Source organism: Varanus komodoensis, unplaced genomic scaffold (genome assembly GCF_004798865.1).
Source record: "Varanus komodoensis strain SLA01 unplaced genomic scaffold, ASM479886v1 scaffold81, whole genome shotgun sequence".
NCBI classification, from domain to species: domain Eukaryota; kingdom Metazoa; phylum Chordata; class Lepidosauria; order Squamata; family Varanidae; genus Varanus; species Varanus komodoensis.
In genome coordinates, this window is record NW_025336495.1 from 236,888 (window position 1) to 252,254 (window position 15,367).

A 15,367-nucleotide genomic window follows, 5' to 3' on the forward strand; every position below is an offset into this window, starting at 1 on the left:
CATTGGTAGTGCAAGGAGCCCTCCATCTGGAGGCACTCCAGTGGGCAGGGAGTATGAAGGGGGGGGGGTTATTGGGTGGATTGCTTGTGGCGTTCCCAGTGGGGCTTCCAGTTGGCCAATGGACTGCTGGACTGGAGAGGATTTGGGACTGATCCAGCTGCCATGGCTCTCACGTTCTTACGTAATTAGGAGGAAGAATGAAATGGAAACCAACATTTGTCTTTTGTGAGCCATCTTGAGATCTGTCTTAGATATTGGCCAGGAATATTAGACAGGAATCAATCAATCAACCAACCGGTCTTGTGCAACTGAGATCATGCTGCAAACAGACAGTTGCCCCCGCCCCCTGCCAAATAATGTCATTGTGGGAAATTCCTTGTTGGGCAAAATTGAAACCCAGGTGTGTTGCAAAGTCACATGGTCTCGCCAGGTATGCTCTCACCCTGGAGCACAGCTTAGAGATGTGACTGAGAAGCTCCCTTCCTGAAAGAGCTGTGATGAGCACCTTCTGTGGAGAATAATCCAGCCTTTCTGTAGTCCCAGCTTTTGACTCTTCCTTTCATTTATTTTCTATATTTTTTGTCCATATAATGACAGAAAGATTTTCTAGGCAGTTACGATAAAAATTGAAATTGTCAAATACATAAAACCAGTAACAAAGTGATAAAATAAAAATCTAATGTAGCATAAATTTTGGGAATGTCTTAGAACTTAAAACATAAATAAATCCTTAAAAGTAGGTTAGATTATTCAAACAATTAAGAAATTAAAAAGATTTTCAGCTGCCACTGGAAGCCCGCAGTGTAAGCATCCAGTGAGCTTCCATTTAAGACAGGGGTGCCACCACTGAGAAGGCCTACCTCCAGTAGTCGCCTGTTGTATTTTCATTTGATGGGAGCATCCAGACAGTTCCTTTGTCATCCAACCAGTTCCCCAGCTCATTTCCTTCTCCCAGGGTATTAACATATTTTTAAATCAATGCTTTTAATGTTCTTAGCAGCAGGTTCCATAAATTCTGTTCTCGTACACTTTATCATTTGCACGTGCATCTTCAGCCTGTGCTTGCATTCCCTTTTGCCTTCCTCATTTGGGCAATGTTGCCATTTTCCTACAGGAAGCTTTGGATGCAATAGCTTTTCAGTTGCCTACAGGAGCTAACCTTCTGCCTCCTTGGCTGTGATCCCATCTTCTCTGATTAGTGGTGTCTTTTCTAGCTGAACTTCTGTTGATGTAGTTTTAAATACCATCCCCTAATCCTGGCCAGGTCATACTAGAGAGAGTTGGCCCTTTGGCTTTCTCTTTCAGTTTTCCCTTTCTAGTTTCTTCATTTCCTCTTTTAAAGACCAGTGTGACAGTGTTTGGCTTCCTTGGTGATTTTCCACTTGTATACGGTAACTGAAATTTTCGTAGAATCATAGAGTAGGAACATAGAAACAGTGAGTCAGATGTGGCCTCCGGGGCCATCTAGTCTGACCCCCGGCTCCAGCCGGCTCCACTCACAACATTCGCTCACAAATTCCTTGCTGTTTGTTGATATTCTTCCTTTTGGCCTTCCATTTCCTGTACATGTTCTTTTTTTTTTTTCAGCCACATGGACTTCCTCTGTTGTCTTCTACACTTTTTTCTAGTTGGAATTATTCATGGTTGTGCTGCTAGCATCTCCTTTTTTAAGATTCGCCACCCTTCTTGACTCCTTTTTCTTAAGGAGCCATGGTACCTCGCTTATCATTGCTCTTAGTTTGTTAAAGTTGGCATTCTTGAAATCTAGGATGATGTGTTTGGCTGCAGTTAATCTTTGTCTTCTTTATAATTGAGAATTCTAGTATCGCATGGTCACTTTCCCCCAGGGTTCCTGCAGCTGCTATTTTGTCCACCAGGCCATCCCTGTTAGTTTTAAATTGAGAATAGCTGATCCTCTTGTTCCTTCCTCTTCCTTCTGCTGGAGGAAGTTGTGGGCAATGCATGTCAGGAATCTCTTGGAGGGGCCACGCTTGGCAGAATTTGTCTCCCAGCAAATATCAGGGGAATTGAAGTTTCCCGTCATGACTACCTCATCACGCTGACAAGTTGCTTTTCGAAGGTTGCATCCTTGTCCTCTTTTTGACTGGGTGGTTGGAAATAGATGCCAATAACTATGATTTTCTTCTGTTTTGCTCCCTTTAAATTAAGCCAGAGGCTTTCAGTGGGGCTACTCAGTTCCTCTTCTTTCATTTCTTTGCAGATATGTGTGTTTCCCTTTCAGTCCTTTCTGTTTTTCCCAAACAGGTTGTATCCATCAGTTGTAGAATTCCAGTCATGTGAGTCGTCCCACCAAGTTTCAGTTAGTCCTATAGGATCGTAATTGCCCTAATGTACTTTGAGCGCAAGTTCATGTTTGTTTCACATACTCCGGGAATTCGGGTAGAGACGTTGAAGTTCTTTCCTGGTGAGTCCTGGGAAAAAAGTTAGGGACCTTCCCTTGACTTCCCTTGCTCTTGGATGTATAGCCAAGGCTGTGGCTTCCAGATCAAGGGAGGTGCTGGTGCTGTTCTATAGGATAAAGCACATGTTGGGGATTACATGCATGGAGCCAGCTGGAACTGGGGGTCAGACTAGATGGCCCAGGAAGCCCCTTCTGACTCGCTTTTCTTCCGTGTTTCTAGAAGACTCTGGTGCTCCCACAACTGGACGACTGTGTCCAATTCTGGGCTCCACATCACAAGAGGGACATAGCAAGGTTAGAAGCAGTTCAGCCCAGGGCCACAAGGAAGGTAGCTGGATTGCGGGGATGCCTTATGAAATAAGATTGAGGGACCTGGAACTTTGCAGCTTGGAGAAGAGGAGACTGAGAGGGGATCTTATAGTGGCTTACAGATATGTGAAGGGGGTAGTTGTGACCTGTTCTCCCCTGTGGTGGAGGGAAGGACGTGATCTGGTGGGGCAAAAATAAAGGAACCAAGCTTTAGGTTGGATGTCAGGAAGTACTTCCTGATGGTTAGGACCCCTAGGCTGTGGAATGGGCTTCCATGGGAAGTAGTGGAGGCCCTATCAGGGAGGGTGCTCAAGGCAAGACTGGACATCTACATGTTGGATATTAAATGGGCAGAGCTGGAGATCAGGCAGGATGGCCCAGGAGACCCCTTCTGACCTGCTATGTTTTTGTGTGTCCCTGTGCACTTGCTGCCTGGGAGCTTGGCTGCTTGTATCCCAGAGGCCCTGAGGCAGCTGGTTCTGCTCTGCTCTGCTCTGCTCTGCTCTGCTCTGCATCAGGAGCCGGGATGAATCGCCCCCACCCACACAAGCTGCTGCCAGCTGATCAGGCCACCCCTTGCTAAGGTTGCTAAGTTAGTCAGTCACTTCCTTTCAGTCGCATCTCCCAGAGCCTCTTAGAAAACAAAAGACTGTTTGCTGGGGTGGTGCAGGCCCCTCTGCATTGCCTCTGCCTCCTCTTCCACTGCAGCTCTGCCACCAAACTCCTGTTTATCCGCTCTGGTTTCTGGCTCCCTGGGAGTTTGGCTGCTTGTACCCAGGAGGCCCTAGACCAGCTGGGGCAGCTTGCTCTGATGTGCTCTGCTAAGAGTGTTGTGGGTACTGTTTCCAGTTTGGCTCAACAGCCTGATGTTTTTGGTCACATCCTGGGGCTCTCGGACTACACTGGGAGCTCCCTCCCCCCTAGTGGTTTTGTGACTAGCACAGTGCTTGAAGGCACCTCCGAAGGATACCAGGTTGGGGAGGGGTGGTTCTAGGTTCTCTAGAAATGTTTTCCCCTTGCCGCCACCAGAACATGAATGCATCCCCGTGTGTGCAAGGGATTAATGGCTGGCTTCATTGTTTGTTTCCAGTGTTCCGCTCTTTGGACATGTCCCGCTCGGTGTCTGTCACGGCTGCGGGCCAGTGCCGCCTGGCTCCACTAATCCAGGTCATTCTGGACTGCAGCCACCTGTACGACTACACCGTTAAGCTCCTTTTCAAGCTCCACTCCTGTGAGTACAAGCCCACTGGGCTCTGGGGGCCTGAATTCTCCCCCCACCCCCCATGATCAGGGTTCATTTGCTACCACAGTGACAGTGGGGTGGCTGTGGCTGGGATGCTTCCCATCCCATTCCCAGTTGGACAGCTGCAGATCCCCAGTTCCCAGGATGCCTTCCTAAATTTTGCTTCCTGAGAGTTTTCAGGGTGCTTCACAAACGTCTTGGTAATCTTTCCAACCTCCATGCAAGATAGGCTGGTTTTGCTATTCCCATGTGGCAGGAGAGTGAAGAGTGGAATGAGGGAGGCAAGCTTGTGTAAGGTGCACTGTTCTGGGCAGTGGGTTTTGCTTGTGCTGCCTGATGTGGTGTAGATTCCAGGGCTCTGTTCAAGACCGGGTTTTGAACAGGGCTCCAGTTTCTCAGGAAGTGCGATGGAAAGCAGCTAGAACCACGGAGAGTTCCAAGCATTCGATGGGAGGGTTTGCGCAACGGGACACGGAAAGGCTTTTTAAAACCTCCTTTGGTCTGTCATGTCACCCAAACCCTGTTGAGGCATTTCTTCATGGTATGTTTGGCTTTGAGAAAGCACAAAAGAAACAATGGTCCGTTTTATGGTGTCTCAGTACCACATTGCTTGTTGTGCCCTCCAAACCAGAGGTCACACTGTGGTGTGGTACTGTGGCCGGACAGTAGAGCTGCTCGGCGAGGGTGGCCTGTCGCTCTGGCCAAGCGGCTGGCTGGGGAGAGCCTCTGGCAGCTGCCTTCTCGCACAGCGGTCAGAGGTGCTCCCATTCCTCCTGCCCCGAAGATCTTATCTGGGGCAGGAGCAAGCAATCAGCTGGCCGGTGCCAGGAGGAAAGCAGTGCTGCTCAGGGGCTCTGCTGTCCCTGCTCCCACACAAGCAGCAGGGGCAAAGGTCTGCTGTGCGGTGTGGCGGACTCACCCGCCTTGCCACTTTGCATGAGGGAGCAGCAGCTGGGGGGGGGCAGTAACGCCTGGTTGAGAGCTGCACCCGTCAGGGGATCCGATCCCTCCACGCCGTTCCTTGGATGTGCCCAAGCCAGTGCTTCGCAGGTGCGCAAGCCAGTGGCGGGTGAGAGGCAGGTGCCTGGTTCAGAAGTGCACCCCACGGCAGGTTCCCCTGCCGCACCCCTTTCCCAGCCTGGCCTGCCCAAGAGCTGTTTGCTCAGCAGGGGCTGGCCTGCGACAAGCCAGGAGAAAGGGGGGCAGTGCTGCCACCCCTCGTAGCGGCCGGCAGCTGCTTCCCCTCCCTGCCGCTGGCTTGTTCGGAGGTCCTTCGCTCTGGTGCGTGTGGAAGGGCAGAGAGTGGCTCTGCACCTGTCCACAGGGCTTCCCAGTGGATTGGCACCCCTTTTTCCAGAGCAGGCCCCTCTGTGGCTGCCTGACCAGCTCCCAGTCCTCTCTGCAGTGCTTCAGGGCATGAGCCCTGGCTGTGCAGCAGGGACTGCTTGGCAACCATGGCAAGCCAAACTCCAACCTGGCAATCAAAGCTGTCAGAGAGAGGAACCTCCCTCCGTCCCCTGGGGCCTCCTGTGATGCACCTGGAAGACCGAGGAGGAGGAAAATGGCAGATGGGAGGAAGCTTGCCACGCTGAGTCTGAACATCCTTCAGGCACATCCAGGCAACAAACATGTGCGTGGTGGAAACGGCCTGGCGCAGCTTGTTATGACCAGTGGACCTGGCTGGTGTGTTGCGCCAGCAAACGTCAGAGCAGCTCCAAGGCTTTAGTGGAAGTGCGGCTGGACTGAGGCTGGCTGAGCTCTCCTCCAGGCTGGCATGGAGGCTTCGTCTCTGAAAGCGGCCTGGCCTGCTGTAGTGATTTCAGGCTGCAACCACATGGGGCGGCTGTGGCCTGCTCGTTTCCTCGTGGCCCAGCCATCAGAGGCTGCGCCTGTTGACACAGTGTCCTCGGGAGCTGCTCTCTGTGGTCTCCCAAAAGAGCTGGGTCTTGGGGGGCGTGAGCCTGAGGGTGTCTTTCCATCCTGAGAAACGGAGTCTGGAGCCCCTTCCTCTGAGGACAAGATCCAGGGTCCTGGTCCATGGCAGAAGGCTGCTTAGGAAAAACCCGAGCCAGCACCTCTGTTGAAGACCCTGGAGTGTGCAGTGTCACACCTTAGCACGGGCAGGTTATCTGACCTTCGCTGCTGCATTAGTTGAGCCAGTTCCTATATGTCAGGTCAGATCTTTGAAGAGCTTCCATTACCACCTGTAGAAGTCCTGCGGAGGCGAGGAGAGACCTTGGCAGGGCTGAGCTCTTGGCCAGTTCTCTTGCTCAAGTGCCCCTCTCTCCTCCTCACCACCACTTTGCCATGGCCCCAGCCCTGGCTGATGCAAACCGGCGTTCTTCTGTTCACTCACTTCTCCTGTCCACTGTTCTCCAGGTCTCCCCGCTGACACCCTTCAAGGCCACAGGGACCGTTTCCTGGAGCAGTTCAAGAAGTAAGTGCGTGTGTGGAGGGTACCCTGGCAGGCAGGCAGGCAGGCAGGCGTATATGTGTGTATCTCTCGCACAAGGTCCTCAGCAGCTGGGACTTGGTCAGCTGGCCTGCTTTAGCTTCTGGTGGGTCTTTCTATCTGGCCAAAGTGCGGTGGGTGTTGCTGTGCAGCGAGTCTGGGCCAGCACTGGATGAGGCTGACCTCCCTGGTGGCACGATCACTGCAGGAGAGAAGGTGTGAGGCTGGCCATTCAAGGCCACCTCTCGCCCCGAAGGTGCTCCGTGGACCTCCTGGGCTGCTGTCACTACCGAGAAGGCCTTTTCCGAGGAGGCACCTGCCATATGCTGAGCGAGCACAGGGACTCAAGGGGTTAAAAGAACACGCGGGGAGGCGCATGTGTGGGAAGCCCCGACACAGCAGCCCCGGAGTTCCAGGGTCCTGCTGACCAGGCTGTGCGCCGCATGTTGGTCCAGCTGACGTTTCTGGGCACATTTTTTTCAAGGGAGAATGAATGATTGCAGCTACACCAGACTTTCCCAGCGAAAGGGTGCAGCTGGCAAACCAGCAGGAACGTGTGAAAGCATCCCCGTCTCCGTTTGCCTAGCCTTGAGCAGCAGTTGGGTCCAGGAGCACCCACAGGCGCAACGTGGGACTTTCTGGAAGAACGTGGCCCTGCCCAGAGTGAGCTGATTTCCACCAGACCACCTGGCCTTCCTCTCACAGACTGGGTGCTGTGCCAGATGGTTCTTCCCCACGTGGCCCCTTGCAGGCCAGTGGCTTCCACCCTCCCTGGTTCTTGCATGGAGAAAGAGCGTACAGAGGGGTGGGGGCCATGTCTTTGTTCTCTATCTGGCTTCATTCAGTGGCTTCATAGATGGGGAAAACCTGGAATCATAGAAGAGCAGAGTTGGGAGGGGCCAAGAAGGCCATCAGGTCCAGCCCCTGCGATTGCAGGACCCAGTTCACCCCACCCCACCCCACTCAGAGGGCTGTCCAGTTTCGCCTTGAATGCCTCCAGGGTGGGAGAGCCAACACCTCTCCAGGCAGCTGCTTCCACTGCCCTTTTGCTCTGGTAGTGAGGAAGCTTTGAACCTGAGTTGTCCTACACTCTTGTATCAGTAAGAAGAGATCTTGGGCTTCCTCTTTGTGATAGCCTTTGGGATGTTATAGAGGAATATCATGTCCACCCTTAGTCTTCTGTTCTCAAGGGTTAGTTCTTTCAGCCCCATCAAGCCTTGTCGTGGCGAAGGGGCTTGCGTTGCTCAATGAAGCTATGAGCTGTGCCATTCAGGGCCACCCAAGACGGACAGGTCATAGCAGAGAGCTCTCCCAAAAGGTGATCCACTGGAGAAGGAAATGGCAACCCACTCCAGTACCCTTACCACGAAAACCCCACGGACAGTACCAAAAGGCAAAGAGATGAGCAAGGGACGGGTTGCACCTCACGAGGATGGGGAAAAGGTCCTTTGGAGACGCTCTAGCGAGCTTTGTCCGGAAGACTTTAAACTGTACGGGGGAGGGTATACAGTCCCCCCAGAAACTTGTTTTGATGGGGGTTCGATGTAAGGCAGGGGCTAGTGGGACTCCTACAAAGACGGCACCGGTATCAGGGAAGATGGGAGGGAGGAGGAGGCCGGGGGGCCCAAAGAAAGGGATTTGGGAGAAGGTGCTGAGATGCATGTATAGCAGTGCTAGGAGCACGAAGAGCTTGAGGCTCTCCTGGGAATAGGAGGGCATGACCTGGTGGGAATCACAGAAACTTGGTGGGATGAAAGGCAAGACTGAAATGTAAACACAGACGGGTATCACCTGTTTAGAAAGGACAGGGAGGGAAAGTGATGGGGATCCAGTAGAGGTGATCTGGGTGAAATTGTAGGGTTTCAATGGTGAGGGACTTGACAGTGGGGGTATGTTATCACCCCAAGTCAAATTGAGACCCTGGACAATGCCCTGACATACCAGATTCTAAGGATATCTTGGGGGAGGGACACGGTAATTATGGGAGATTTCAGTCTCCCGGATATTAGTTGGGAGACTCACTCGGTGGTGACAGCCAGGTCACGTCGCTTCCTAGAAGCTATAGAGGGAGGGTTTTTCACACAGAGGGTCCGAGAGGTGACGAGGGGGGGAAACATCCTTGACTTGGTCTTGACCAATAGGGAGGAGCTGATAGATGAAGTACAGATTAGGGGAGCTCTGGACACGAGTGATCACTCCATCCTTTGCTTGGAGATCAGGGGTCTGGGGACGTGCAGCAGGTCGAGCACCAGAAGCTGGGACTTCACGAGGGCCAACCTTGGCCAACTGAAGGCCAGACTGGGGAAAGTCTCCTGGGATGGGTTACTGGAAGGCAAGGGAGCTGAGAAGGGTGGCTGGCACTCAAAAGGGAGGTTTTGGGGGCTCAAGCCTTGACGATGCCTCTAGTTAGTAAGGTGGGGAGGCGGAGGAGAGCGCTGCCATGGTTGCGAAAGGAGGCTGTCAGAGGGATTAGACGGAAGAGGAACCTCCGTAGGAAATGGGTACTGGGGCAAGTAGACAAAAGGAGGAGGCCCATTGCAGAAGGATTCTTCGCAAGGCTAAGGCTGATTACGAGCTGAGACTTGCCATGAAAATCAAGCTGCCATTTCGGTGGGCAGGTAACAGCGTTCCTGCACCTCGGTGTTTAGTCATGCCGGCCACACGGCCACGGAGACCGTCTGCGGACAAGCGCTGGCTCCCTCGGCCAGGAAATGGGGATGAGCACCGCCCCCTGGAGTCAGGCATGCTTGGACTTCACGTCAAGGGGAAACCTTGACCAGAGAACAGCTCCAGGTGTGCTGAGCCTTGACCACATGTGCTCTTGCGCTCCGTAGGCTGAAGGATCTCTTCTACCGCTCCAGCAATCTGCAGTATTTCAAGCGGCTGATCCAGATCCCTCAGCTGCCTGAGGTGAGATCCTGGGGCTTTCAGGGAATACCATCCACTCCACTGGCTCTTCTAGCTTTTCTCCACAGTGCTTAAGCAGAAAGCTGCCAGAGTTTTGGCCTACAGCAGAGGTACAGAACCCTTTGGGCCCCATGGGTTGCACTGGTTCTGGATTGGGGGCTGCACGTGCAGATGCACAGTCTCCTTTCGTGCAGAGACCCTTCTCTAAATTGTGCTTTCCGGGCTGTAAGAGCAGTCTTTCCGGCATGATCAGGGGTGGGGGGAAGCGGGCCTAGGCAGCAGTGGGAGGCTGCAGTTAAAGCCTCCAGGATCCTCGGGGGTCTGCACCCCTGGCCTTAGGGGATTGCATGTTCTCTAGATGTGCCTCAGAGCCAAGATGGGCACTTGCAAGATCCTTGGGATTCAATGGCCCATTCCAAATGAGCTTCTTGTATCCCAGCTACATCCCTCTTTCCTTCCCCCAGAACCCTCCCAACTTCCTGCGGGCATCAGCACTCTCTGAGCACATCAGCCCGGTTGTCGTCATCCCTGTGGAAGCCTCGTCCCCCGACAGTGAACCGATCATGGATCTTGTGGAGATGGAAGCCACTGCACAGCAGGTGAACTGAACCGGGGTGGAGTTGCTGGCAGGCCTTGGACTTTTGGGTGCAGCCTGAGAGAGGGTGGCAATCCTTTGGGTTCCCGTCTCCGTCTCAGCTGCTCACGCCATATTCTTACGTGAGATGTTCTTTTGACTGAAATCCTGGACCTTCCCAAATAGGGCATCTCCAACCCCTTGGGTGAATGTTGAAGTCTCCCTGGACCAACAGGCCGGGTGACTCCAACGTCAGCACCGCCATCAGCTCAGGGAGGTGGCAGTGTGGGAGGCACGCCAGCCAAATCCTCCACCTGCCCCACTGGCTCGTCATAAGGAGCAAACATGGCAGGCCGTCAGACAGACAGGGGCAGAATTCTTACAGACTGTGGCAACTCCCAGCCCCACGAGCCTCAAGTCTGCCCCGATGGTGAGCCAAGTCCCCTGGTGGGCACAACTGGAGGAGGCGGGCTTCACCCTGCCCACCTGCCCAGGCCCGTTACACACACCAGTTCAGCACCTCACGCACTCCTAAACCATGAATAAAGAGATCTTATTCTGCACCAACCTGGCACTTGAAAACAGCATCCAGAGACCCGTGGGAAGACTGACATGCCAATCGCCGAAACTGCAGTCGCGAGGAGACCCGGAGCGCGGTGCAGCCATTAGCTTTCTGGCCTGCATCCCTCCTGCCTGGCCAGCCCTTCTCTCAGTGCCACACCTCCCTCGACCTCTTCCTACACGGACAGGGACCCCCACCACCTCCCCACTTGCCTCATAGGTAAAGCCCCAGGTATATGACCACAGAAGCACTTAAGATCCTAAGTGGCAAGTGGGTGGGACAAAGCATCCCGAAGGGGCACCCCCGCGCCATCAGTGTGACCCCTCTGGGACACCCCTGCCTGGGTGGCACGCTGCCCACAGCAGGCCCAGGAGGCTGCTGGGTAATCAGGCCAGGGGAGGCCACTCTGCCCTGCTGGGACCAGCCAAGTCAGCGGAGGTGGGGACAGCTTGCAGCAGACCCGAAAGCGCAACAGCCCAGCTCACCAACAGTCCTGGAATCTCTTCGCCCCTTTCAGGACGCAGAAAGTCCGGCCAGGGAGTTTGGCCTCACGGTTGAACAACGTCCATATTCAGCACAGAACTTAAAGCGGCACTTCTGTGCAGTTGCCCAGGCGGTGCCTACCACGCTCTCTCCCCACCCCTGCCCCGGCCATCAAGGGAGCACAGGAACGCCACCCCACCCCTGAACTTACTCACTTACTGGATTTGTTTGCACCGCACTCACAGCTGCGACTCGGCGCCCACGTGCGAGGGGCATCTCTCTGCACACTGTGGAGGCTGAGCGAGGCTCACGTGGCCTCGCGTGGCCTGACATCCTCCACCTTTCCTTCCAGAGCCTCGCCGACAACAGGTTTGATGACATCTTTGGGAGTTCTTTCAGCAGCGATCCTTTCAACTTCAACAGCCAGAACGGGATGACCAAGGATGACAAGTGAGTGGCAGCCCGCCTCCCGCTGTTCTTTTGTGGCTTGGGCGGGGGGACCGTTCTCAAGTGGCAGCCATTGCCCCTACCCGCAGGTCACGGCGTGACGGCTGCACTCCTGGAGGTGAAGGCCCGTCACCCCCCGCCCAGGCTTCCTTTATGCTCCTCGCTGTGCTGCTGGAGGCCACGCCTGAGCTGGTGCGGAGCAGAGGTGCCTCTCCCATGCTCTCCTCGCACACTCTTTGCCACCCTTCAGGTGGACAGGTTTGTGCACGGAGGGAGACACAGCCGTTGCTGGGAGAAGCTGTTCCCAGCAGCATGTCAGTGCTTGGGGCGTGGGCGGCTGACTAACGGGCAGAACCACCGGGACCCAGGCAACCGGGATGGGCTCAAGGGTCAGTCCAAAGGCACAGTCCCAACAGCAGAGCCGGGAGCTGAAGCGCAAGGCAGCGTCCATTCATGAGGCAAGCGTGGCCTGACAAGCCAGGAGCCGGGAAACTGAGAAGACATACCAAGGGGAGCAGGCACTTGGAGGACTGGAGCTGGAGCAGGAAGCCAGGCAGAGTTCCAGGAGCAAGTCCAGATGGCCAGCAGACCAGGACTGCTTCAGCAATGCAGTAGACACCTCGTTGCCAAGGCATCTTCTGAGGGGAAGAGCCAGTTCTTGTACAGTTCTTCCCCCGGGCTCCCAGGTGGCGCTCATGAGAGCCCCGAAGGCGGTGGCAGATGGGGGAGTGAGTAACCCTGCAACTGCCAGGGCCGCTGTGCTGGTTCTGACCAGCAGAGGGAGTTCTGAAGCCGCCTCTGGTCTTGACTCGGCACCACCCAGCGCTCGGGCTTCTCGCACCCCACTTCCTGGCTGCCACCTCTGGATTGCTCTGCATATCAGCTGGGAGGCTGCAGGGGAACCTGCCCTGTTCTTTGTTTTGCCATGGGCAAAAGGTTCATTTTGGATCCAGAAGCAGTGTGCACACAGGTGGATTAAAGTCTAAAGATTTTATTCTAAAACAGGCACTACAATGTAAACAGACATAATAACATGGAAAAGGAAATACACTACCAAGTAAGCTGGCTTTCCTCTATCAGCCATTAGAAGCTCCCCCTCACGAATGACAAGGGAAAAGCCCCAATTCTTAGCCGGCGTGTGGCACCTTCCTTGCTCAGCTAGATCTCACAATGGAGATCACTCGGGCAGGGCCGCAAGGCTACTTTCTCTATCCTAAATCTAAGAGTGGTACTTGCTGTAGAAAACTACGTCAACACAGTTAACTAGGCACACCTGCTGTTCCCGGCGCTCACGGTGAGAAGCTCCTCCGCTGTTTACTTTCCTGCATTCCAGTGCTCTACCATCCTAACTAACACGCGGCTTGCTTCCCTCGCATGCCAGAGGGCCTCAGCTGAGCCTCCAAAGGTGAGGCAGGACTAGAAGGGCAATTACACCCCCCGTCTCCTTGGTATACAATCGTCTCCCAGCAATTTTCCTCTGCAGTCTTGAATTGTAGATTCACCCCGATGGGGATTTAGAGGCCCAGCATCATTCCCTGGAGGAATCCAGGGCGGCTTTATAGGCCGGATGGGGAACTTCTCGGGCTGGATCAGGCCTCCTGGCCAGAGGTTCCCCAGCCCTGCTTTGGAGACAGCTTAGCAGCCGCTTCAGGTACATCCCAAGGTTCTCCCTGTGTGTGCATACCTGGAGGCACCGAATGTGAGCCCTGATGTACAAAATGGCACCCTGGCTGTCTCTGCTGGGATGCGATGGTGGCAGGAAGAACCTGGGGGTCCTCTGCCACTGAGAGGACGACCCATCCAGGGCTCTGTCCGTGGGGGAAAAGGCAAAGGCAAAGCGTGTGGCTGCAACACTGTCCTCCTGCAGCCACCTCCCTCGGAATGGCCCTCGTGCACAGAAGAAGCCTGCACTAAGCGCCCCGAGGCAACTGACTGCCGGTGTGAGGAACCGCAGCGTCTCCTTCTGGTTGCCCCGACTCTGCGGAGGCCTTCGGGCAAAAGTGTCCTGAAGCCTCAGACCCCGCACGAGTCGGCCCGGGCACCTGGCAGTGCCCTGCCGGTGACTCCAGCAGCCTGCTTCCTCTTTCCGTGCCCTGGGACAGTGATGGGTGAGAGAATCCCAGGTAAAGATGGCTCCTCGCTTCTCCGAAACCAGATGCAGCCAGAGCTCTTGGCAAAAGATGGTGCAAACGTCTTGCAAATGGAGCGAACCTCCGAGGCTGCCAAGCAAAAGCTGTCGGGGGGGGGTAGCTTGGGGGCATGACACCTTCAGCCCAGCTGATCAGTGCCCATCTCGGCAGCCTGGCCAGCCTTGCAGTGGCTGTGGTGCCAGGCGCCCTGTGGGTCGAAGTGACATTGGACAAGTTCCTGGGGGAGGAGGCTGTCCATGGCTGTGAGCTCCCTCCATTACTTGAGGCGGGATGTTGCTGAGGAGTGTGGGCAGAGGGAGGTCTTGCAGCCTTCTGCGCAAGGGATCCAGTGGGCAGCTGGCTTGCCACTGGGTGAACTAGGGCACTCGGCTGGATAGCCCGTGGGCCTGATTCAGCAGGGTGTGTTCGTACGGAATCTCCTGGAGTCCCGTGGGTGGTGGTGCTGCCAGTGCCAAGTCCAGTGCTAGAACAGGCCATGTATTCTTCACTTGCAAAACAAGGAGCCAGCTGCCCTCGTCATGGAAACCACCCAGCCCAGCTCCTCTCGACGTTTCTGTGCCCAGTCTTCACTGGTGAGTGCAGGTGGCGAGCCAGGAGGGGCGCTGGGAGCTGCCCTGCCTTGAATCGAACCCTTCTTCTGTCTGAGGCAACATTGTCCGCACTGACTGGTGGCGGCAGCTGCCCAGCGTTTCAGGCAGAAGCTGTTCCAGCTGTTTCCAGGCGTGTGTTACTGGCTTAGCCAGTACAGCAGCTGCAGCCCTTTCCAACATGCACAGGCCCAGCCTCGTTCTCCGCGCACTAGCGACACCCGGCTGGACTGTGCTGCCCGGGGGGCCGCTGCTGAACCCTGCCAGGAAACCTCAGCTGGCGCAAAGTACAGCTGCCCGAGCATCACTGTAGGGAGGCCATCGGATCATGGAAAGCAGCAGCTGCGCTTCGTCGCCAGGGCATGTCCAAGGCCAATTCAAAGTGCTGCTTTTGATATTTAAAGTCTTAAACAACTGGGGATCGAATTCTGTGCGGGATCGTCCTCCCCCCGTGGCCGCCTGCCTGCGCTGTCCAACTGGCAGGAGAAGCCCGTCTTCCTTGCTCCCCTTGGCAGGGCATCTGCAGGGCTTTTTCGAGGAGGACATACCTTTCCTGAATGAAGGTTTTTGGTGTTCTGCAGATTTCAGAAAGGCCCCAAAAACCTACTTGTTTGCTTTGGCCTTTCCCAGATTGTATTTATCAGGCGGGATTTTTTCCGCAGTTTTGTGTTTCAGTTGTAGCCTTCTGGTGGTGTCTGTTCGTTTGTGAGAGTTTGCTGTTTTTATTACTGCATCTGTTTCTTTTTGTGCAACATTTCTTGCTCTCTCTCCTGGATTCCGTGGGACCCCTGTAGTTCAGGATGCCTGTGGCGCTTGACGTGGGGAGCGTGAGCAGCTCAGCGGCTTTCTAGTCAGGAGCCGGGTGGAGAGGCACTGGGCTGTTGCCTCCTCTTAAAGCCCAGGATCCTCCCACACGACCCGGACACGGGGAGCCTCTCTCCGGCTAGCCAGCCTCCTGGCAGGCCAAGAAGAGCATTTGTGTGCCACCAGATGACAGAAGCCTCTCCCTCTGCCTCCAGGGACCGCCTTATTGAGCGGCTGCACCGGGAGATCAGCCTCCTTAAAGATGAGCTGAAGAACTACAAGGCAGAGGTGCGTGCGAGTCCCTGTGCGCCTCCCCCGAGCCCAGCCTGGCACACACCGGCCTCACCTGCACGGTCGCTTTGCCGAGGGCCACGGGGCGCGCAGGAAAAGCATCGGGGTCTGCATCTGCCCGCCACCGGCCGGTGTG

The 15,367-nt window shown here is 55.1% G+C and overlaps 1 protein-coding gene across 3 annotated transcripts in view; it reads left to right on the forward strand.

The window, feature by feature from the left end:
- The window catches only part of HIP1 (huntingtin interacting protein 1), a 48,641-nt gene that overhangs the window by 21,011 nt on the left and 12,263 nt on the right, over positions 1–15,367 (forward strand). For all 3 annotated transcript variants that reach the window (XM_044456119.1, XM_044456120.1, XM_044456118.1), the window contains exons 8-13: positions 3,822–3,962; positions 6,354–6,411; positions 9,261–9,336; positions 9,798–9,932; positions 11,305–11,402; positions 15,156–15,228. In XM_044456119.1, coding sequence (XP_044312054.1) covers positions 3,822–3,962; positions 6,354–6,411; positions 9,261–9,336; positions 9,798–9,932; positions 11,305–11,402; positions 15,156–15,228 — 581 coding nt within the window. The remainder of the gene's footprint in view (positions 1–3,821; positions 3,963–6,353; positions 6,412–9,260; positions 9,337–9,797; positions 9,933–11,304; positions 11,403–15,155; positions 15,229–15,367) is intronic.